Genomic DNA, 17,594 nt, shown 5'->3' on the forward strand with positions numbered 1-17,594 from the left:
CCCAGGGAAAGGGAGGTAGTACTGGCGGCAATTCACAAGCTGTACCTCCAGCAGGTGATAATCAAGGTTCCCCTCCTTCAACAGGGACGGGGTTACTATTCCACAATGTTTGTGGTACCGAAACCAGACGGTTCGGTGAGACCCATTCTGAATTTAAAATCCTTGAACACTTATATAAGGAAGTTCAAGTTCAAAATGGAATCGCTCAGGGCGGTTATTGCAAGCCTGGAAGAGGGGGATTTTATGGTGTCGCTGGACATCAAGGATGCTTACTTGCATGTCCCCATTTACCCACCTCACCAGGAGTACCTCAGGTTTGTGGTACAGGATTGTCATTACCAATTCCAGACGTTGCCGTTTGGTCTGTCCACGGCACCGAGAGTATTTACCAAGGTAATGGCCGAAATTATGATACTCCTTCGGAAGAAGGGAATGACAGTTATCCCGTACTTGGACAATCTCCTCATAAAGGCGAGGTCCAGAGAGCAGTTGTTGATCAGCGAAGCACTCTCTCAGGAAGTGTTTCAACAGCACGGCTGGATTCTGAATGTTCCAAAGTCGCAGCTGATTCCTGCGACGCGTCTGCTCTTCCTGGGCATGATTCTGAACACAGAACAGAAGAAGGTGTTTCTCCCGGTGGAGAAGGCCCAGGAATTGTCATCTCTGGTCAGGGACCTCCTGAAACCAAAACAGGTGTCGGTGCATCACTGCACGCGAGTCCTGGGAAAGATGGTGGCTTCTTTACGAAGCAATTCCCTTCGGCAGGTTCCATGCAAGGATCTTTCAGTGGGATCTGTTAGACAAATGGTCCGGATCGCATCTTCAGATGCATCGGTTGATCACCCTGTCCCCAAGGGCCAGGGTGTCTCTGCTGTGGTGGCTGCAGAGTGCTCATCTTCTCGAGGGCCGCAGATTCGGCATACAGGACTGGGTGCTTGTGACCACGGACGCAAGCCTCCGAGGATGGGGGGCAGTCACTCAGGGAGGGAACTTCCAAGGACAGTGGTCAAGTCAGGAGACTTCACTACACATAAATATACTGGAACTAAGGGCCATTTACAACGCCCTGAGTCAAGCAGAGCCCCTGCTTCAAAACCAACCAGTGCTGATTCAATCAGACAACATCACGGCGGTCGCCCATGTAAACCGCCAGGGCGGCACAAGAAGCAGGATGGCGATGGCAGAAGCCACAAGGATTCTCCGATGGGCGGAAAATCACGTGCTAGCACTGTCAGCAGTGTTCATTCCGGGAGTGGACAACTGGGAAGCAGACTTCCTCAGCAGGCACGACCTCCACCCAGGAGAGTGGGGACTTCATCCAGAAGTCTTCACGCAGATTGTAAACCGTTGGGAACGGCCACAGGTGGACATGATGGCGTCCCACCTAAAAAAAAAGCAAAAAAATGATTGCGCCAGGTCAAGGGACCCTCAGGCGATAGCTGTGGACGCACTAGTGACACCGTGGGTGTACCAGTCGGTTTATGTGTTCCCTCCTCTTCCTCTCATACCCAAGGTACTGAGGATAGTAAGAAAGAGAGGAGTAAGAACTATACTCATCGTTCCGGATTGGCCAAGAAGACCTTGGTACCCAGAACTACAAGAAATGATCTCAGAGGACCCATGGCCTCTGCCTCTCAGACAGGACCTGTTACAGCAGGGGCCCTGTCTGTTCCAAGACTTACCGCGACTGCGTTTGACGGCATGGCGGTTGAACGCCGGATCCTAACGGAAAAGGGCATTCCAGATGAAGTGATTCCTACGCTGATAAACTCTAGGAAAGATGTGACAGCACAACATTATCACCGTATATGGCGAAAATATGTTGCTTGGTGTGAGGCCAGGAAGGCCCCTACAGAGGAATTCCAGTTGGGTCGATTCCTGCACTTCCTACAGTCAGGAGTGACTATGGGCCTAAAATTAGGATCCATAAAGGTCCAGATTTCGGCCCTATCTATTTTCTTTCAAAAAGAACTGGCTTCACTGCCTGAAGTTCAGACGTTTGTTAAGGGAGTGCTGCATATTCAGCCCCCTTTTGTGCCTCCAGTGGCACCTTGGGATCTTAACGTTGTGTTGGATTTCCTGAAATCCCACTGGTTTGAGCCACTTAAGACCGTGGAGCTAAAATATCTCACGTGGAAAGTGGTCATGCTATTGGCCTTAGCTTCGGCTAGGCGTGTGTCAGAATTGGCGGCTTTGTCATGTAAAAGCCCTTATCTGATCTTCCATATGGACAGGGCAGAATTGAGGACTCGTCCCCAATTTCTCCCTAAGGTGGTATCAGCATTTCATTTGAACCAACCTATTGTGGTACCTGCGGCTACTCGGGACTTGGAGGACTCCAAGTTACTAGATGTAGTCAGGGCTTTGAAAATCTATGTAGCCAGGACGGCTGGAGTCAGGAAAACTGACTCGCTGTTTATCCTACATGCACCCAACAAGCTGGGTGCTCCTGCTTCAAAGCAAACTATTGCGCGCTGGATCTGTAACACGATTCAGCAAGCTCATTCTGCGGCAGGATTGACGCATCCTAAATCAGTAAAAGCCCATTCCACAAGGAAGGTGGGCTCTTCTTGGGCGGCTGCCCGAGGGGTCTCTGCTTTACAGCTTTGCCGAGCTGCTACTTGGTCGGGTTCAAACACATTTGCTAAGTTCTACAAGTTTGATACCCTGGCTGAGGAGGACCTTGCCTTTGCTCATTCGGTGCTGCAGAGTCATCCGCACTCTCCCGCCCATTTGGGAGCTTTGGTATAATCCCCATGGTCCTTACGGAGTTCCCAGCATCCACTAGGACGTCAGAGAAAATAAGAATTTACTCACCGGTAATTCTATTTCTCATAGTCCGTAGTGGATGCTGGGCGCCCGTCCCAAGTGCGGACTCTCTGCAATACATGTATATAGTTATTGCTTAACTAAAGGGTTATTGTTATGAGCCATCTATTACTGAGGCTCAGTTGTTGTTCATACTGTTAACTGGGTATGGTTATCACAAGTTGTACGGTGTGATTGGTGTGGCTGGTATGAGTCTTACCCTGGATTCCATATCCTTTCCTTGTTGTGTCAGCTCTTCCGGGCACAGTTTCCTTAACTTAGGTCTGGAGGAGGGGCATAGAGGGAGGAGCCAGTGCACACCAGATAGTAACTAATCTTTCTTTTAGAGTGCCCAGTCTCCTGCGGAGCCCGTCTATTCCCCATGGTCCTTACGGAGTTCCCAGCATCCACTACGGACTACGAGAAATAGAATTACCGGTGAGTAAATTCTTATTTTACCATGTAAAAGGAAATGAAAACCAGATGGAATAGAAAATTAGAAGACTAATTTAGTTCAAACATCTGTTGTTGTCCCTTTAAAGATGAAATAAAGAAATTCTTCTTTTTGCGGATCAATTGCAAATACTGTATCACTATTAATGTAAATAGATTACAGCAGTCAGTATACAAAAGTAAATTGTAACATAATAAGATAGAAAATAGTAATGGTATCATTGGGAAGGGTCAGATACACTCAGCCAATCATAATTACGCTATCAGAGCATATCCTGTATGTAACTATAGCTGTAAATTACCACTTCATAGCCTGCATACAGGATACAGATATTTTCCTATACACTGTACTGTAAGCTGTAAAAATATTATAACCGTATACAGCTATAGGGGCAGATGGATTATTAATCACATTTTGCATGCAAAAATTATCACTTGTTTTAGTAGCGACAATCAAGGACTTTTCACCTGAATGTATCAATGTGAAGTCAAATTCTAACAGGAGTATTCAATTAGTTGCAGGGTTTATCCCGCAGATAATTACGGGTTAAAATTCCTGATGCACACGGAAAGGTTATTTCATTAAATAGTCTTTTTCCTGCGCCTAAAAACTACACATTGCAGCATGCCCTAACACAGATTGCTGTTAGGGTATTCTAAAACTATTGCAGGGATGTGTATTTCTAAAACAGCTGGAGTGCCACAGGTTGTTTACCCCTGACCTACTAGTTAGTGCACTACCCATATTTTATGATCATTTGATATCTTTCATTTATTGTTTGTCACACTCAGGAGCATTAATAAAATTGATGAAAAATATTACCCCAAAAATTACCATATAAAATATAAGTTTGGACAATAAGTCAGTCCATTAATTTTACAAAGGGGGTCATTGCGAGTTGATCGCTCGCTCGCTGTTTTTAGCAGCCGTGCAAACGCTATGCCTCCTCCCACTGGGAGTGTATTTTAGCTTAGCAGAAGTGTGAACGAAAGGATGGCAGAGCGGCTACAAAATAATTTTGTGCAGTTTCAGAGTAGCTTCAGACCTACTCAGCGCTTGCGATCACTTCAGACTGTTCAGTTTCTGTTTTGACGTCACGAACACGCCCTGCGTTCGCCCAGCCACGCATGCGTTTTTCCTGGCACGCCTGCGTTTTTCCGAACACACCCTGAAAACGGTCAGTTGACACCCAGAAACGCCCACTTCCTGTCACTCACTCTGCGGCCACCAGTGCAACTGAAAAGCTTCGTACGTTGCGCGTGCGCATTGCACCGCATGCGCAGAAGTGCCTTTTTTTGCATCATCGCTGCGCAGCGAACATTTTCAGCTAGCTATCAACTCGGAATGACCCCCTATATAATAGCTATGAAATAGTTTTAAAAAATAATTATTTAAAAAAAATTTTTATTCACCTTTGCTATAGATATTTTTCATGGTCTTATGCTGAGAACATTTTTCAACTTTTTACTTATTGCTAAAAATTTAGTTATTGGGGGGTAATCAGTTAGCCATGGGGTTTACCCATTGATTCCACAGTTTGAGTGGAATCAGTGGGTTTCCGCGTCTGAATCACAATTTTTCCACAGCGGTTCGATTTGTACAGGTTGCCTAACCCTGTAGTGGGTACAGGGGTGCCGACAGCTCTTCCAGCCTCGGTACTGGAAGGGGGCATGGCCATTTTTTTTTTGGGGGGGGTGGCCCCCTCCTTTAGAATATTTAAAAAATAAAGGATATATGTGGCTGCGAAGCGTTCACGCAATATTTACCGATACTTTACAGAGGCAGATATATCAGTTTAATAGATATCATGAAAAATAAATTAGAATGAAAACCATGGAAAAAGGGCCATTGTCGCAATTTTTTCATGGAAATGCTCGTGATACATCTGCCCCATGAAGCATACTTGCCTACTATTACTGTCTCCTCTACGGGAGAAGCCCAGAGAGGAGACACTGCTAGCCACTTTGGAGGGTGGGGCCGTGCTGACATGTGATTAGACCCCGTCCCACCACGGGAAAAATGGCATGATTTGCAGTTCTGTAGACAGGGGGTGGGGGTTAATGACACAAATGCAATTAAGCCCGGGCCCCTTCATACAGCTCCCGCGATTACAGTGCTTTTGTATACATCCTGTTTGTTTCACTAGGAAGCGTGTAGGAATTGGGAGGAGTGCCTACTCTTCCAGGGGGTGCAGGGGACTACCCAATAAACCAGGAGTCTCCCACAACTTCTGGGAGAGTAGACAAGTATGCCATAAAGTGATTATTATAATTATATAGAATTGTTTAGTCAATGTTATTGTTGTTAATAATAATTATTATTATAATATAAAATATAATATGTCACCCCCACAGCGGAGCTGATATTCTGGGAGATCATGAGACTCCGCCGTGAGATGTCAGTGGCCAAACTTGGCTTCTATCCCAATGAATCATAGCGGTTTCATAACCTGGACTAGCAGATCGACGGACACTACTCAAGTTCCTGCTGTGGGGTCAAATGAAAATATGAGAGCACAGTGTGTGGGTGTACATGTGGAAATACAACTGGACCTGAGGTTATAGCTATTCTGTGTGGACTTATTAGCATCTTCAGTATGGTACAATCCTTGTTCTTGGAGATAAATATGTAACATGCATATAGAATTTTAATTCCTGAGAGACTCTTCACTAGCAGCTTTATATATGACAAAACCAACCATGGGCATAGTGTGGCCGGAGCAGCTGGGCTGTATTTTTCCTTTTGGGCATTATATCAGCTCAGTATAACTCACAGCTGAGCAGATATAACCGTAAGGGGCAAATGCAGGAGTTTTTGGCAGGGGTTTCTGAATGCTTGATTTTGGAGCATGTGTGGACAGCACATGAAGGAGGCATCATACAGTGCAGTGTATGTCATATTTCAGACATATACAGGGCCAATTATGATGACAGCAAGCCGATAGGTGCGACAGTAGTGCAATCGCGCCTCAGCTGAATTATTTTATTTTTTGGATGTGGGCATCATTTCACAATCTACGATCCTTGCTCTGTGAGCAACTGGAAACCCCGCATTTACTTCATACTTGCCTACCCTCCCTCATTCTGCAGGAGACTCCCTGAAATAGCAGTAATCTCCCTGACTCCCTGAATAGAACAGCAATCTCCCTGATTAGACCTTATTCCCATGTGGTAGCTGTTACATTCTTTGGGGGGAGGGGGGGAAAGAAATCAGAGATACATACATTCATATGGGATCTTCAGTACCATTTCCCTGCATTGGGTATAAGGCACAATGATCCCTATGGCTACATGCATTCTAAATAAGGCTTCTCGTGTCCACTTACAGTATATGGACCCTCTTCTAAAACACAATACACAAACAAATCACTATTTTCAACAAGTAGATCTTTACTAACTTTGGGGTTCATTTACATTTGGATGCAAGTCATTTTCATGACACGCCTCTCTGATGTACCAGTACTTATGACGATGGGACCTAGTGCTTTCATCTATGCACACACCCCTTCCTCCTTATTGGCGGACAGAGGCTAGGGGGGGTGCAACAATTTATAAGCAAGGGCACACTTTGCTGTTGTACAGGCCATATCTCTTACCTTGGCTTAAACAGTAGAGGAGCTGGAGCCCTCACATCTGATTTCAAGACCCTAGGGCAAGGACTGCAGTCTTCCTAGGACTGTACTTGTTGCTCCTATGATAGCAAACGACTCCCCCCCCCCCCCCTCCCAGTGTCAAGTATTGCTTTGTTATACATCAGACATTGGGGTGCTGCATTATAACACTTCCATTGTGATGAACTGTATGTCACATAGAGGAGGAATGTTGTTCTCCCCATGGTGTCTTTATGAAAATAGCAGATTACAAGGCACAATGCTGTTATGGCAGCTTAGTCTTTATGGATCGCTTGAATGTGATTCACTGAAGCAGCAGTTGCCCAAAATCAAGCTCCTAAAATCCGTACAAGTGATGGGGGGTTCCAGCAGCCTCAGAGCTTCCTAATAGCAGGCTTGTTGGATTCCTTCTCCAGCTCTGTCCACCTACACTACATAAACTCCAGCAATCATATATGCTGGGTACACACCTGACCAACTCACAGACCGGGCAACCAGTTTGATGAGCTTTGCACACTTACCAATCGGCTGCTTGCTATGTCTGTCCAAACATCACAACTAGGTGGGCATTTAAATTTGTCCGGGCAGTTGTGATGTCATTGTCGGCGGTTCCTGCGGCCAGTCGGCTGTCCATACATGTAGGCAGATGTACCGCAATATCTGCAAGAAATATCGACCTATACCATGCTGCAGGGCTGATACGATATGTCTGTGAGTGACATGATATCGGCTGTACACACAAGCTAATACAAGCCATATATCGCTTGGCGACTGTACAAACGATATATCGCATAGTGTCCACCCAGCCTTACTTGTTGAGGTGAATCTAGTCTATACCCACCAATGGGTTTCCAGATGTTTTCTGTAATGCAATAAAACACAGGCAGTTATTGAACATGTTTACATATTTACAATGCACTCTAATAAGGTTTTATGTGCTAAATGCAATGAACACTGTGAACTGACACATTGCTTATTATTGGAACTCATTGTTTTTATTACATTTAACGTGCTATCATTGAGGGGAAAAGTATGTATATGGCATAGGTGGCAATGGGTTCTTCAACCATGTGTGAAGGCTGCTATTAAAATGGGGATCATTCATCCCTATAAAGAGTGTAGTTTGTACAATACACATAGGAGTAAATGTAATAGCTTGCCTGATGCAGACAACGTCAAGTTTCCGGAGAGTCTGGCTGATGGTTTTAGTGATTGCCCTTTAAAGCATTGGGCAGACTCAATTTAAAGTCCCAGATACCTGCATCACATATGCCCCATAGGATCCCGAAGGATGGGATCTCAGCGGTCAAAATACCGGCAGCGGGGAAAATGTCGGCGGTTGAAATCCTGACAGGCGCAAGATATTCCCTCTAGGGCGGTGGTCCATGCCATCACCCGAGGTGGAATATAATAGTGTGGCGAGCGGAGCATGGTGAGCACGCTATGGGACAAACTGCGCTCGAGGTCGGGAAATTTACTGTCAGGATTCAATGGTGGTATATTGATCGCCGGGATCCCGACAGTCGGGATTTCATACTGAATCGCCCCATAGGCTTCATGGCAAACATGCAATGCAGTATTCATTATTTTCTGTGCCTATGACATGAAGCATATATATTGTATGGTCATTTAGTAATACTTGTTTTTAGGTGCGTTTTAGCAGCTATACAACGGATTATATTCAGCAGACTGGAGCACAGACTCACCCATGTGTACCCAGCCTGTGCAGGAATATGGCTCCCATACACACCACGTGCTATATTCAGCTTTCTGTTTTGCGAGCAAAACTTATATTAGATGTGTAAAACCGTTGCAGCCCCGCCACTCTCGCGTCTGGCTAGCAGGGTGTCTGCTGCCTGCTCCCCGATTTCCTGCGCACAGAAACGTAGCACAGAATACGGCGCAGTGTCTGAGAATCATAGTGGGTATACCTGGAAGGTAACATGGAGGTGGTGAAGCCAATGCAGGTGTGCACTGAAAGACACCCAGCCACTCACACTGGAGGCCATACTCCCAACTGCCATAGGGCTGCGCACCTGAATATGCACATTGATGGAAACGCTGCAAGTGGGTGTCACAGTTATTTAAATATGGGATGTGGCATTATCATAAAGATGTAGGTGTGACTGTGGCAGAAGACGCAGCAGCCATATCTGCAGCCATCTCTGAATTCTTAGTCTTATCATTAATCATGGTGTTGTTTGTTGTGGACAAACTGTCATACTCAATACAGTTGTAGCAACAGTTATCCCAAAGTTGTTTTCTCAGTTTTTCTTGATAACTAGCTCTGGAACTATTTGTTTAACTCAGGGCCTTCTTAATGGAATGGCACACGGGCAGCTGCCCAGGGCGCCGTGATTCTAGAGGCTTCTCAGCAGGGATGGGCTGGGCCATGGGGCTGCTGTCTCCAGAGCTTCTTGGGAGGCAGGTAGAGGATGCTGTCTCGCCGTTCTGATTGTGAAATGCACACAATCATAGTGGCCAGGCAGCAGTCTCTGCTTTCCTCCCAACTTGCAGTCAGACAGTGAATGGCTGTCAGCATGCTGATTGGTGGATGGCTGAAGCTTCATTGCATAGAAGCATGTGGAGAGAAGTTGTGGAACTGTAGGAGGGGGTAAATTATTTTTATTTTTATTTTTTTTATGTAATCCCATGTATGGGTGAATAGAGGCCCCAGTGCATTGCTTTGCCCAGGGCCTGCAATGCTGTGAAGACGGGATGCAGTTACATGACCGGCGGTCACAATACAGATGCAAGAATCCCGCCCCCTTACAGTGCCAACAGTCGGCATGCCGACTAACATGGACTATTCCCACTCGTGGGTGTCCACGACACCCATAGAGTGGGAAAAGAACCTGTGGTGAGCGCAGCTTGCCACCGAGCCTACAGCGCTCCGCTTGCCCCTGCCGGCCATCTGCAAACCGGCGTCGGTATGGTGACTGGCTGTCTTAAAACGGCCCTGTCTTAACTCCAGGATGACAAATCAAATGAGATTAAGATGGCTTCTGTTATGCTCATTCAGATTGGGATAACCATGGCTCCATCTGTATGTGGTGCATCAGAAAGTTGAAAAACTGCAGACTCAGTACAAGCGTGTTGTAGCAGAGTCACTATTGCATCTAACGTGTTGGGCCATATCTTATTAGATGATTGCAATACTGTCCTACACTACGACATACACTAGACCAAGCAATTTATAGTGTAGAGAAGAGATATTTAACCTGGTTTCTTATATTGAAAATTATAATTCAACCACAGCTAGGTTAAGCTCGCCTAAGGCTGCTTTAGTACATGATATGTATGGACTGTTCCTTATACATGGTGTTTATTATAGTCCAGCTGATTAAAGGAATTATTTAGCTAAATTATTGGCTTAGGCAACCTGCAGCTTTACAGCTGATATGGACCTGGGCATCAGGACTTGTAGTTCCTCAACAGCTAAGATGCCACTGGTTGCTTAACTCTGTATTATGAGAATATGCATGTGACTGTGTTCCCTATTACTTGTCCAGTTATTAGACTTATATTACATATCCCAGTGCCATGCCAGGGCACCACCCCCAGTGCATGTACATCATGGTATTACAGGGGATGAGGGCTGGATGCAGGAAATTGAGTGCCAGTCATGTCGCCCTACAAACTGGATACAGGTGCCGCTAAGGCAGCAACCATTTCGCTCACTTGGCCTTGCACTGCCCTCGGTATGGCCCCTAACACATTCTTCTGGCAATTTGACATTCCATATGAGGGTTATTTGCTGGCACATATCATAGTCCCCTCATAATCACAATGTAGCATTGTGATTGTTGGTAAAGCAAAGGTAGACAATATTTAGGTCGACCACTATAGGTCGACAGGTAAAAAGGAAACATGAGTTTTTTGGGGGGCTTTGTGTCGTTTTCTTCGTAGAGTGACCGGGAACCCCAATTAGTGCACCGTGTCCCCTCGCATGGCTCGCTTCGCTCGCCATGCTTTGGGCAAGGTGCCTCACTCCACTACCTCACAGATTACCGTTCCAATCGTAGTCCACGTGGATCGTTAACTATAAAAAAGAAAAAAATGTGAAAAACTCATGTCGACCTTTTGACCTGTCGACCTAGAACATGTCGACCTTCTGACCCTGTCGACTTAGTGGCTGTCGACCTATAGTGGTCAACCTAGACACTGTCGATCTTCAGACCGGATCCCAAAGCACAACCCACATTGCTCTTCCTCACTTCTGTGGGCACTCTCATCATACAGAACTGCTACAAGACAGAACTTCTGTATCACACAGCTATTTGTATGGAAACTGAAGGGTGGGAGAATGGAAAGTGAGAAGAATCATTTTATACTGCAGACCACCCTTGTGGGTGTAGTATTCATTTACCAGTATTATGCAGCCTGTAGCTATGAAGCACATATACATATAATCTATGGAATTGCATTAAAATAATTACTTTTTATCAAATTGTGTCAGAGTATTTGTTTTGACGTTACGGTATAGCTGTGGCGGCCATTTTGTTGCATGACTGCTTAACCTATCAATTCCTTATAAATGATTGACTATGTAATATAATAATACTCTCACTCTGCACGCTCTCTTTTTCTTCAACGCTGCTCTCTCTCTATCTACCTCCCACCTTTCTCTCTCTCTCTCCTTCAGTAATTAATGTATCATTATTGTGAAAGATGTACCTTAAATAACCTTTTAACACACACAATCATTTTATGATACAATAATCCATTGACTGTTCTGTAAAAAATAATTGTTTTTATTGTATTTATATGCGACATGAGAACATGCTGATACTACACCAAAGATGCTGAGAGATCAATTCAAGTCCTGCCACAGCTTTCTTCTTACTGGGCTCCAGCAATGATGCAACCACAGAAGAAACAGGGGATTGCATTAGAGTGTTTTCCTGTAGGCTGCACCCTGAGGCCTAAGTACTGTCATAGATGTAATAGGAGTGTGGGGGGTGGATACCTTTAATTGGTCCAGTAGAGACTTTCAAGGTAAGGGGAGGTGGTGGCTTGGCTCTGTCAATGAGTCAGTTGCTGTGTGTGAAGCACTTCTAAACAATAATAAATTATTACAGATATTAGAGTCACTTCAGAAACCCATACCCTCATACATTTATATGGTCATAGAACTGCACCCCCCAATATTGAACAAATGTAAAGCAGGACACACAGAAAGATGGAGTGTCCATATCACAGTGGATTGGGCCATCCTAACTCTCTCTTCCCCCGCCTAAAAACCCCCTTTCAATGCCACACTAGAAGCACGGCATTGAAAGGGCATCAAAATGTAGGGGACGTTTTTCCCAATTGTACCCAAACTAGGACAAAGCTTTGATAATCAGGACAAATTGGGACTGTCTTGTCTAAATCAGGAGGATAGATGGGAGGTATATAACAGAACTCTTATACTTTTTGTTATTTTTATCTTCATAGAGTAGTTGGTATATTGGGGGTATTTATCAAAGCATGGATAAAGTACCAACCAATCAGCTGGTATGCTTTTCGGCAGCCAGTGACCTGCTCCGTTCTTTACCTGAACCCTCTGGCACTCTTTCTTCATTTGATCCCACAAATGAAGATGAAGTATCATCACTCTTCTCATCCTGCTTCTCTACTACCTCTCCTCTTGATCCTTTACCCTCACAAATAAGTAAAGCTCTGTCTCTGGTGCTCATCCCTACCTTAACTAACATCTGTAATCTCTCTCTACTGGTATTTTTCCTTCACTCTTCAAGCATGCAGTGATTACTCCCATTTTAAAAAAACTAAATTCTGACCCTAATGCTCTCTGAAACTACCGCCCTATCTCTCAGCTCCCTTGTCTCTCTAAGCTACTTGAGAGACTTGCCTACACTCGACTCACACACTTTCTTAACTCATACACTTTGTTGGACCCACTTCAGTCAGGCTTCCGTTCCCAACATTCCACAGAGACAGCACTGACTAAAGTGGTTAATGATTTGGTCACTACGAAGTCTAAAGGCCACTACTCACTACTTATTCTTCTAGATCTATCTGCTGCATTTGACACTGTAGACCACTCTCTTCTCATACAGACACTACAATCCCTAGGTCTTAAAGACACAGCCCTTTCTTGGTTCCTATCCTACCTATCTAATCGCTCCTTCAGTGTTCGCTTCCTGAATCTACCTCCTCTTCGCTACCTCTTTCAGTTGGAGTACCGCAAGGCTCAGTCTTGGGTCCTCTGCTTTTCTCTATCTATACCTCATCTCTTGGCAAACTAATCAGCTCTTTTGGTTTTCAGTATCATCTGTACGCAGATGATACTCAAATCTACCTATCCTCCCCTGACTTGTCCCTATCTGTACTGGACCGTGTCACTGAATGCCTTTCTGCCATTTCATCCTGGATGACATCTCGCCACCTCAAACTGAATATTTCAAAGACAGAGTTAATTATATTTCCACCGGCCAATAGTAGGTACCAACCTGATATCTCTATCACTGTTGAAAACTCGACTATCTACCCTACCCCACAAGCTCGCTGCCTAGGTGTCATCCTTGACTCTGATCTGTCCTTTGTTCCCCACATTCAATCTGTCTCAAGATCATGTTACATGCATCTAAAAAACATATCCAAAATACGACCATACCTTACACAAGACACTGCTAAAACTCTAATCCACGCTCTGATTATCTCCCGCATTGATTATTGCAATAGTCTCCTAACTGGTCTTCCCAAAACGAGACTCTCACCACTACAATCCATTCTGAATGCAGCGGCGAGGCTTATCTTCCTCGCTAGACGTTCATCGTCTGCAGATCCACTCTGTCAGTCCCTCCATTGGTTACCTGTACTCTACCGCATTCAATATAAAATACTTTTACTCACACACAAGGCCATTAACCAAACTACACCAACGTACATCACTTCGCTTATCACAAAATATCTCCCAACCCGACCTCTTCGCTCTTCACAAGACCTGCGTCTCTCATCCACACTCATTACTCGCTCCCACTCACGACTGCAGGACTTTCATCGGGCTGCACCCACTCTGTGGAATGCCCTACCACGCACAATAAGACTCTCCTCTAGTCTCCAAACCTTCAAGCGTTCCCTGAAAACTCACCTCTTTAGGCAAGCGTATCAAATTCCAGAACCGCCCAGATAACTTTCATAAACCTTCCTATCAAATTGCATCCACTCTGTACAGTCCACACATATTCACACATGTCTTCTCATTCTATGCAATAGATAGGCATATGTACACAAGGAAAGGTGCTATTTCCCTATAGATTGTAAGCTTGCGAGCAGGGCCTTCCTACCTCTATGACTGCTATCACCCAGTTTGTTATTGTTATTGTTATTTCAAATGGTAAAGCGCAATGGAATTTGCTGCGCTATATAAGAAACTGTTAATAAATAAATAAATAAATCAGCTGCTGTCATTTTTCAAACACAGCCTGTAACATGAGAGTTAGGAGATGATTGGTTGGTACTTTATTTCTTTCCACCCTTTGATAAATATATCAATTATCCCATAAGGCAGAAGAGTCTATTTCCCACATGGCAAAATGTTCCGCCATCATTGTGCACTTATTACACAAATAAGAATTTACTTACCGATAATTCTATTTCTCGGAGTCCGTAGTGGATGCTGGGGTTCCTGAAAGGACCATGGGGAATAGCGGCTCCGCAGGAGACAGGGCACAAAAAGTAAAGCTTTAGGATCAGGTGGTGTGCACTGGCTCCTCCCCCTATGACCCTCCTCCAAGCCTCAGTTAGGTACTGTGCCCGGACGAGCGTACACAATAAGGAAGGATTTATGAATCCCGGGTAAGACTCATACCAGCCACACCAATCACACTGTACAACCTGTGATCTGAACCCAGTTAACAGTATGATAACAGCGGAGCCTCTGAAAAGATGGCTCACAACAATAATAACCCGATTTTTGTAACTATGTACAAGTAATGCAGATAATCCGCACTTGGGGTGGGCGCCCAGCATCCACTACGGACTCCGAGAAATAGAATTATCGGTAAGTAAATTCTTATTTTCTCTATCGTCCTAGTGGATGCTGGGGTTCCTGAAAGGACCATGGGGATTATACCAAAGCTCCCAAACGGGCGGGAGAGTGCGGATGACTCTGCAGCACCGAATGAGAGAACTCCAGGTCCTCCTTAGCCAGGGTATCAAATTTGTAGGATTTTACAAACGTGTTTGCCCCTGACTAAATAGCCGCTCGGCAAAGTTGTAAAGCCGAGACCCCTCGGGCAGCCGCCCAAGATGAGCCCACCTTCCTTGTGGAATGGGCATTTACATATTTTGGCTGTGGCAGGCCTGCCACAGAATGTGCAAGCTGAATTGTATTACACATCCAACTAGCAAAAGTCTGCTTAAAAGCAAGAGCACCCAGTTTGTTGGGTGCATACAGGATAACAGCAAGTCAGTTTTCCTGACTCCAGCCGTCCTGGAACCTATATTTTCAGGGCCCTGACCACATCTAGCAACTTGGAGTCCTCCAAGTCCCTAGTAGGCGCAAGACACCACAATAAGCTGGTTCAGGTGAAACACTGACACCACCTTAGGGAGAGAACTGGGGACGAGTCCGCAGCTCTGCCCTGTCCGAATGGACAAACAGATATGGGCTTTTTTGAGAAAAAAACCACCAATTTGACACTCGCCTGGTCCAGGCCAGGTCCAAGAGCATGTTCAATTTTCATGTGAGATGCTTCAAATCCACAGATTTGACTGGTTTTAAACCAATGTGTTTTGAGGAATCCCAGAACTACGTTGAGATCCCACAGTGCCACTGGAGGCACAAAAGGGGGTTGTATATGCAATACTCCCTTGACAAACTTCTGGACTTCAGGAACTGAAGCCACTTCTTTCTGGAAGAAAAATCGACAGGGCCGAAATTTGAACCTTAATGGACCCCAATTTGAGGCCCATAGACACTGTTTGCAAGAAATGCAGGAATCGACCGAGTTGAAATTTCTTCGTGGGGCCTTCCTGGCCTCACACCACGCAACATATTTTCGCCACATGTGGTGATAATGTTGTGCGGTCACCTCCTTTCTGGCTTTGACCAGGGTAGGAATGACCTCTTCCTGAATGCCTTTTCCCTTAGGATCCGGCGTTCCACCGCCATGCCGTCAAACGCAGCTGCGGTAAGTCTTGGAACAGACATGGTACTTGCTGAAACAAGTCCCTTCTTAGCGGCAGAGGCCATAAGTCCTCTGTGAGCATCTCTTGAAGTTCCGGGTACCAAGTCCTTCTTGGCCAATCCGGAGCCATGAGTATAGTTCTTACTCCTCTACGTCTTATAATTCTCAGTACCTTAGGTATGAAAAGCAGAGGATGGAACACATACACCGACTGGTACACCCACGGTGTTACCAGAACGTCCACAGCTATTGCCTGAGGGTCTCTTAACCTGGCGCAATACCTGTCCCGTTTTTTGTTCAACGCCATCATGTCCACCTTTGGTAATTCCCAACGGTTTACAATTATGTGGAAAACTTCCCCATGAAGTTCCCACTCTGCCGGGTGGAGGTCGTGCCTACTGAGGAAGTCTGCTTCCCAGTTTCCATTCCCGGAATGAAAAACTGCTGACAGTGCTATCACATGATTTTCCGCCCAGCGAAAAGTCCTTGCAGTTTTTGCCACTGCCCTCCTGCTTCTTGTGCCGCCCTGTCTATTTACGTGGGCGACTGCCGTGATGTTTTATCCCACTGGATCAATACCGGCTGACCTTGAAGCAGAGGTCTTGCTAAGCTTAGAGCATTATAAATTTACCCTTAGCTATATTTATGTGGAGAAAAATCTCCAGACTTGATCACACTCCCTGGAAATTTTTTCCTTGTGTGACTGCTCCCCAGCCTCTCGGGCTGGCCTCCGTGGTCACCAACATCCAAAACTGAATGCCGAATCTGCGGCCCTCTAGAAGATGAGCACTCTGTAACCACCACAGGAGAGACACCCTTGTCCTTGGATATAGGGTTATCCGCTGATGCATCTGAAGATGCGATCCGGACCATTTGTCCAGCAGATCCCACTGAAAAGTTCTTGCATGAAATCTGCCGACTGGAATTGCTTCGAAGGAAGTCACCATTTTTTTTACCATGGCCCTTGTGCAATGATGCACTGATTTTAGGAGGTTCCTGACTAGCTCGGATAACTCCCTGGCTTTCTCTTCCGGGAGAAACACCTTTTTCTGGACTGTGTCCAGAATCATCCCTAAGCACAGGAGACTTGTTGTCGGGATCAGCTGCGATTTTGGAATCTTTAGAATCCACCCCTGCTGTTGTAACAGTATCCGAGATAGTGCTACTCCGACCTCCAACTGTTCCCTGGACTTTGCCCTTCTCAGGAGATCGTCCAAGTAAGGGATAATTAAGACGCCTTTTCTTCGAAGAAGAACCATCATTTCGGCCATTACCTTGGTAAAGACCCGGGGTGCCGTAGACAATCCAAACGGCAGTGTCTGAAACTGATAGTGACAGTTCTGTACCACGAACCTGAGGTACCCTTAGTGATAAGGGCAAATTTGGGACATGGAGGTAAGCATCCCTGATGTCTCGGGACACCAGATAGTCCCCTTCTTCCCGGTTCGCTATCACTACTCTGAGTGACTCCATCTTGATTTGAACCTTTGTAAGTGTTCAAATTTTTTTCGATTTAGAATAGGTCTCACCTAGCCTTCTGGCTTCAGTACCACAATATAGTGTGGAATAATACCCCTTTTCTTGT

The 17,594-nt window shown here is 45.4% G+C and overlaps 1 protein-coding gene across 5 annotated transcripts in view; it reads left to right on the forward strand.

Annotated features, from left to right (window-relative positions):
* Positions 1-11,322, forward strand: part of RAB3IL1 (RAB3A interacting protein like 1) — an 89,012-nt gene extending 77,690 nt beyond the window's left edge. For all 5 annotated transcript variants that reach the window (XM_063944398.1, XM_063944396.1, XM_063944397.1 and 2 more), the window contains one exon: positions 5,617-11,322. In XM_063944398.1, coding sequence (XP_063800468.1) covers positions 5,617-5,699 — 83 coding nt within the window. In that variant the 3' untranslated portion in view covers positions 5,700-11,322. The remainder of the gene's footprint in view (positions 1-5,616) is intronic.
* Positions 11,323-17,594: the final 6,272 nt, after the last annotated feature.

This window comes from Pseudophryne corroboree, chromosome 11 (assembly GCF_028390025.1).
Source record: "Pseudophryne corroboree isolate aPseCor3 chromosome 11, aPseCor3.hap2, whole genome shotgun sequence".
NCBI lineage: Eukaryota > Metazoa > Chordata > Amphibia > Anura > Myobatrachidae > Pseudophryne > Pseudophryne corroboree.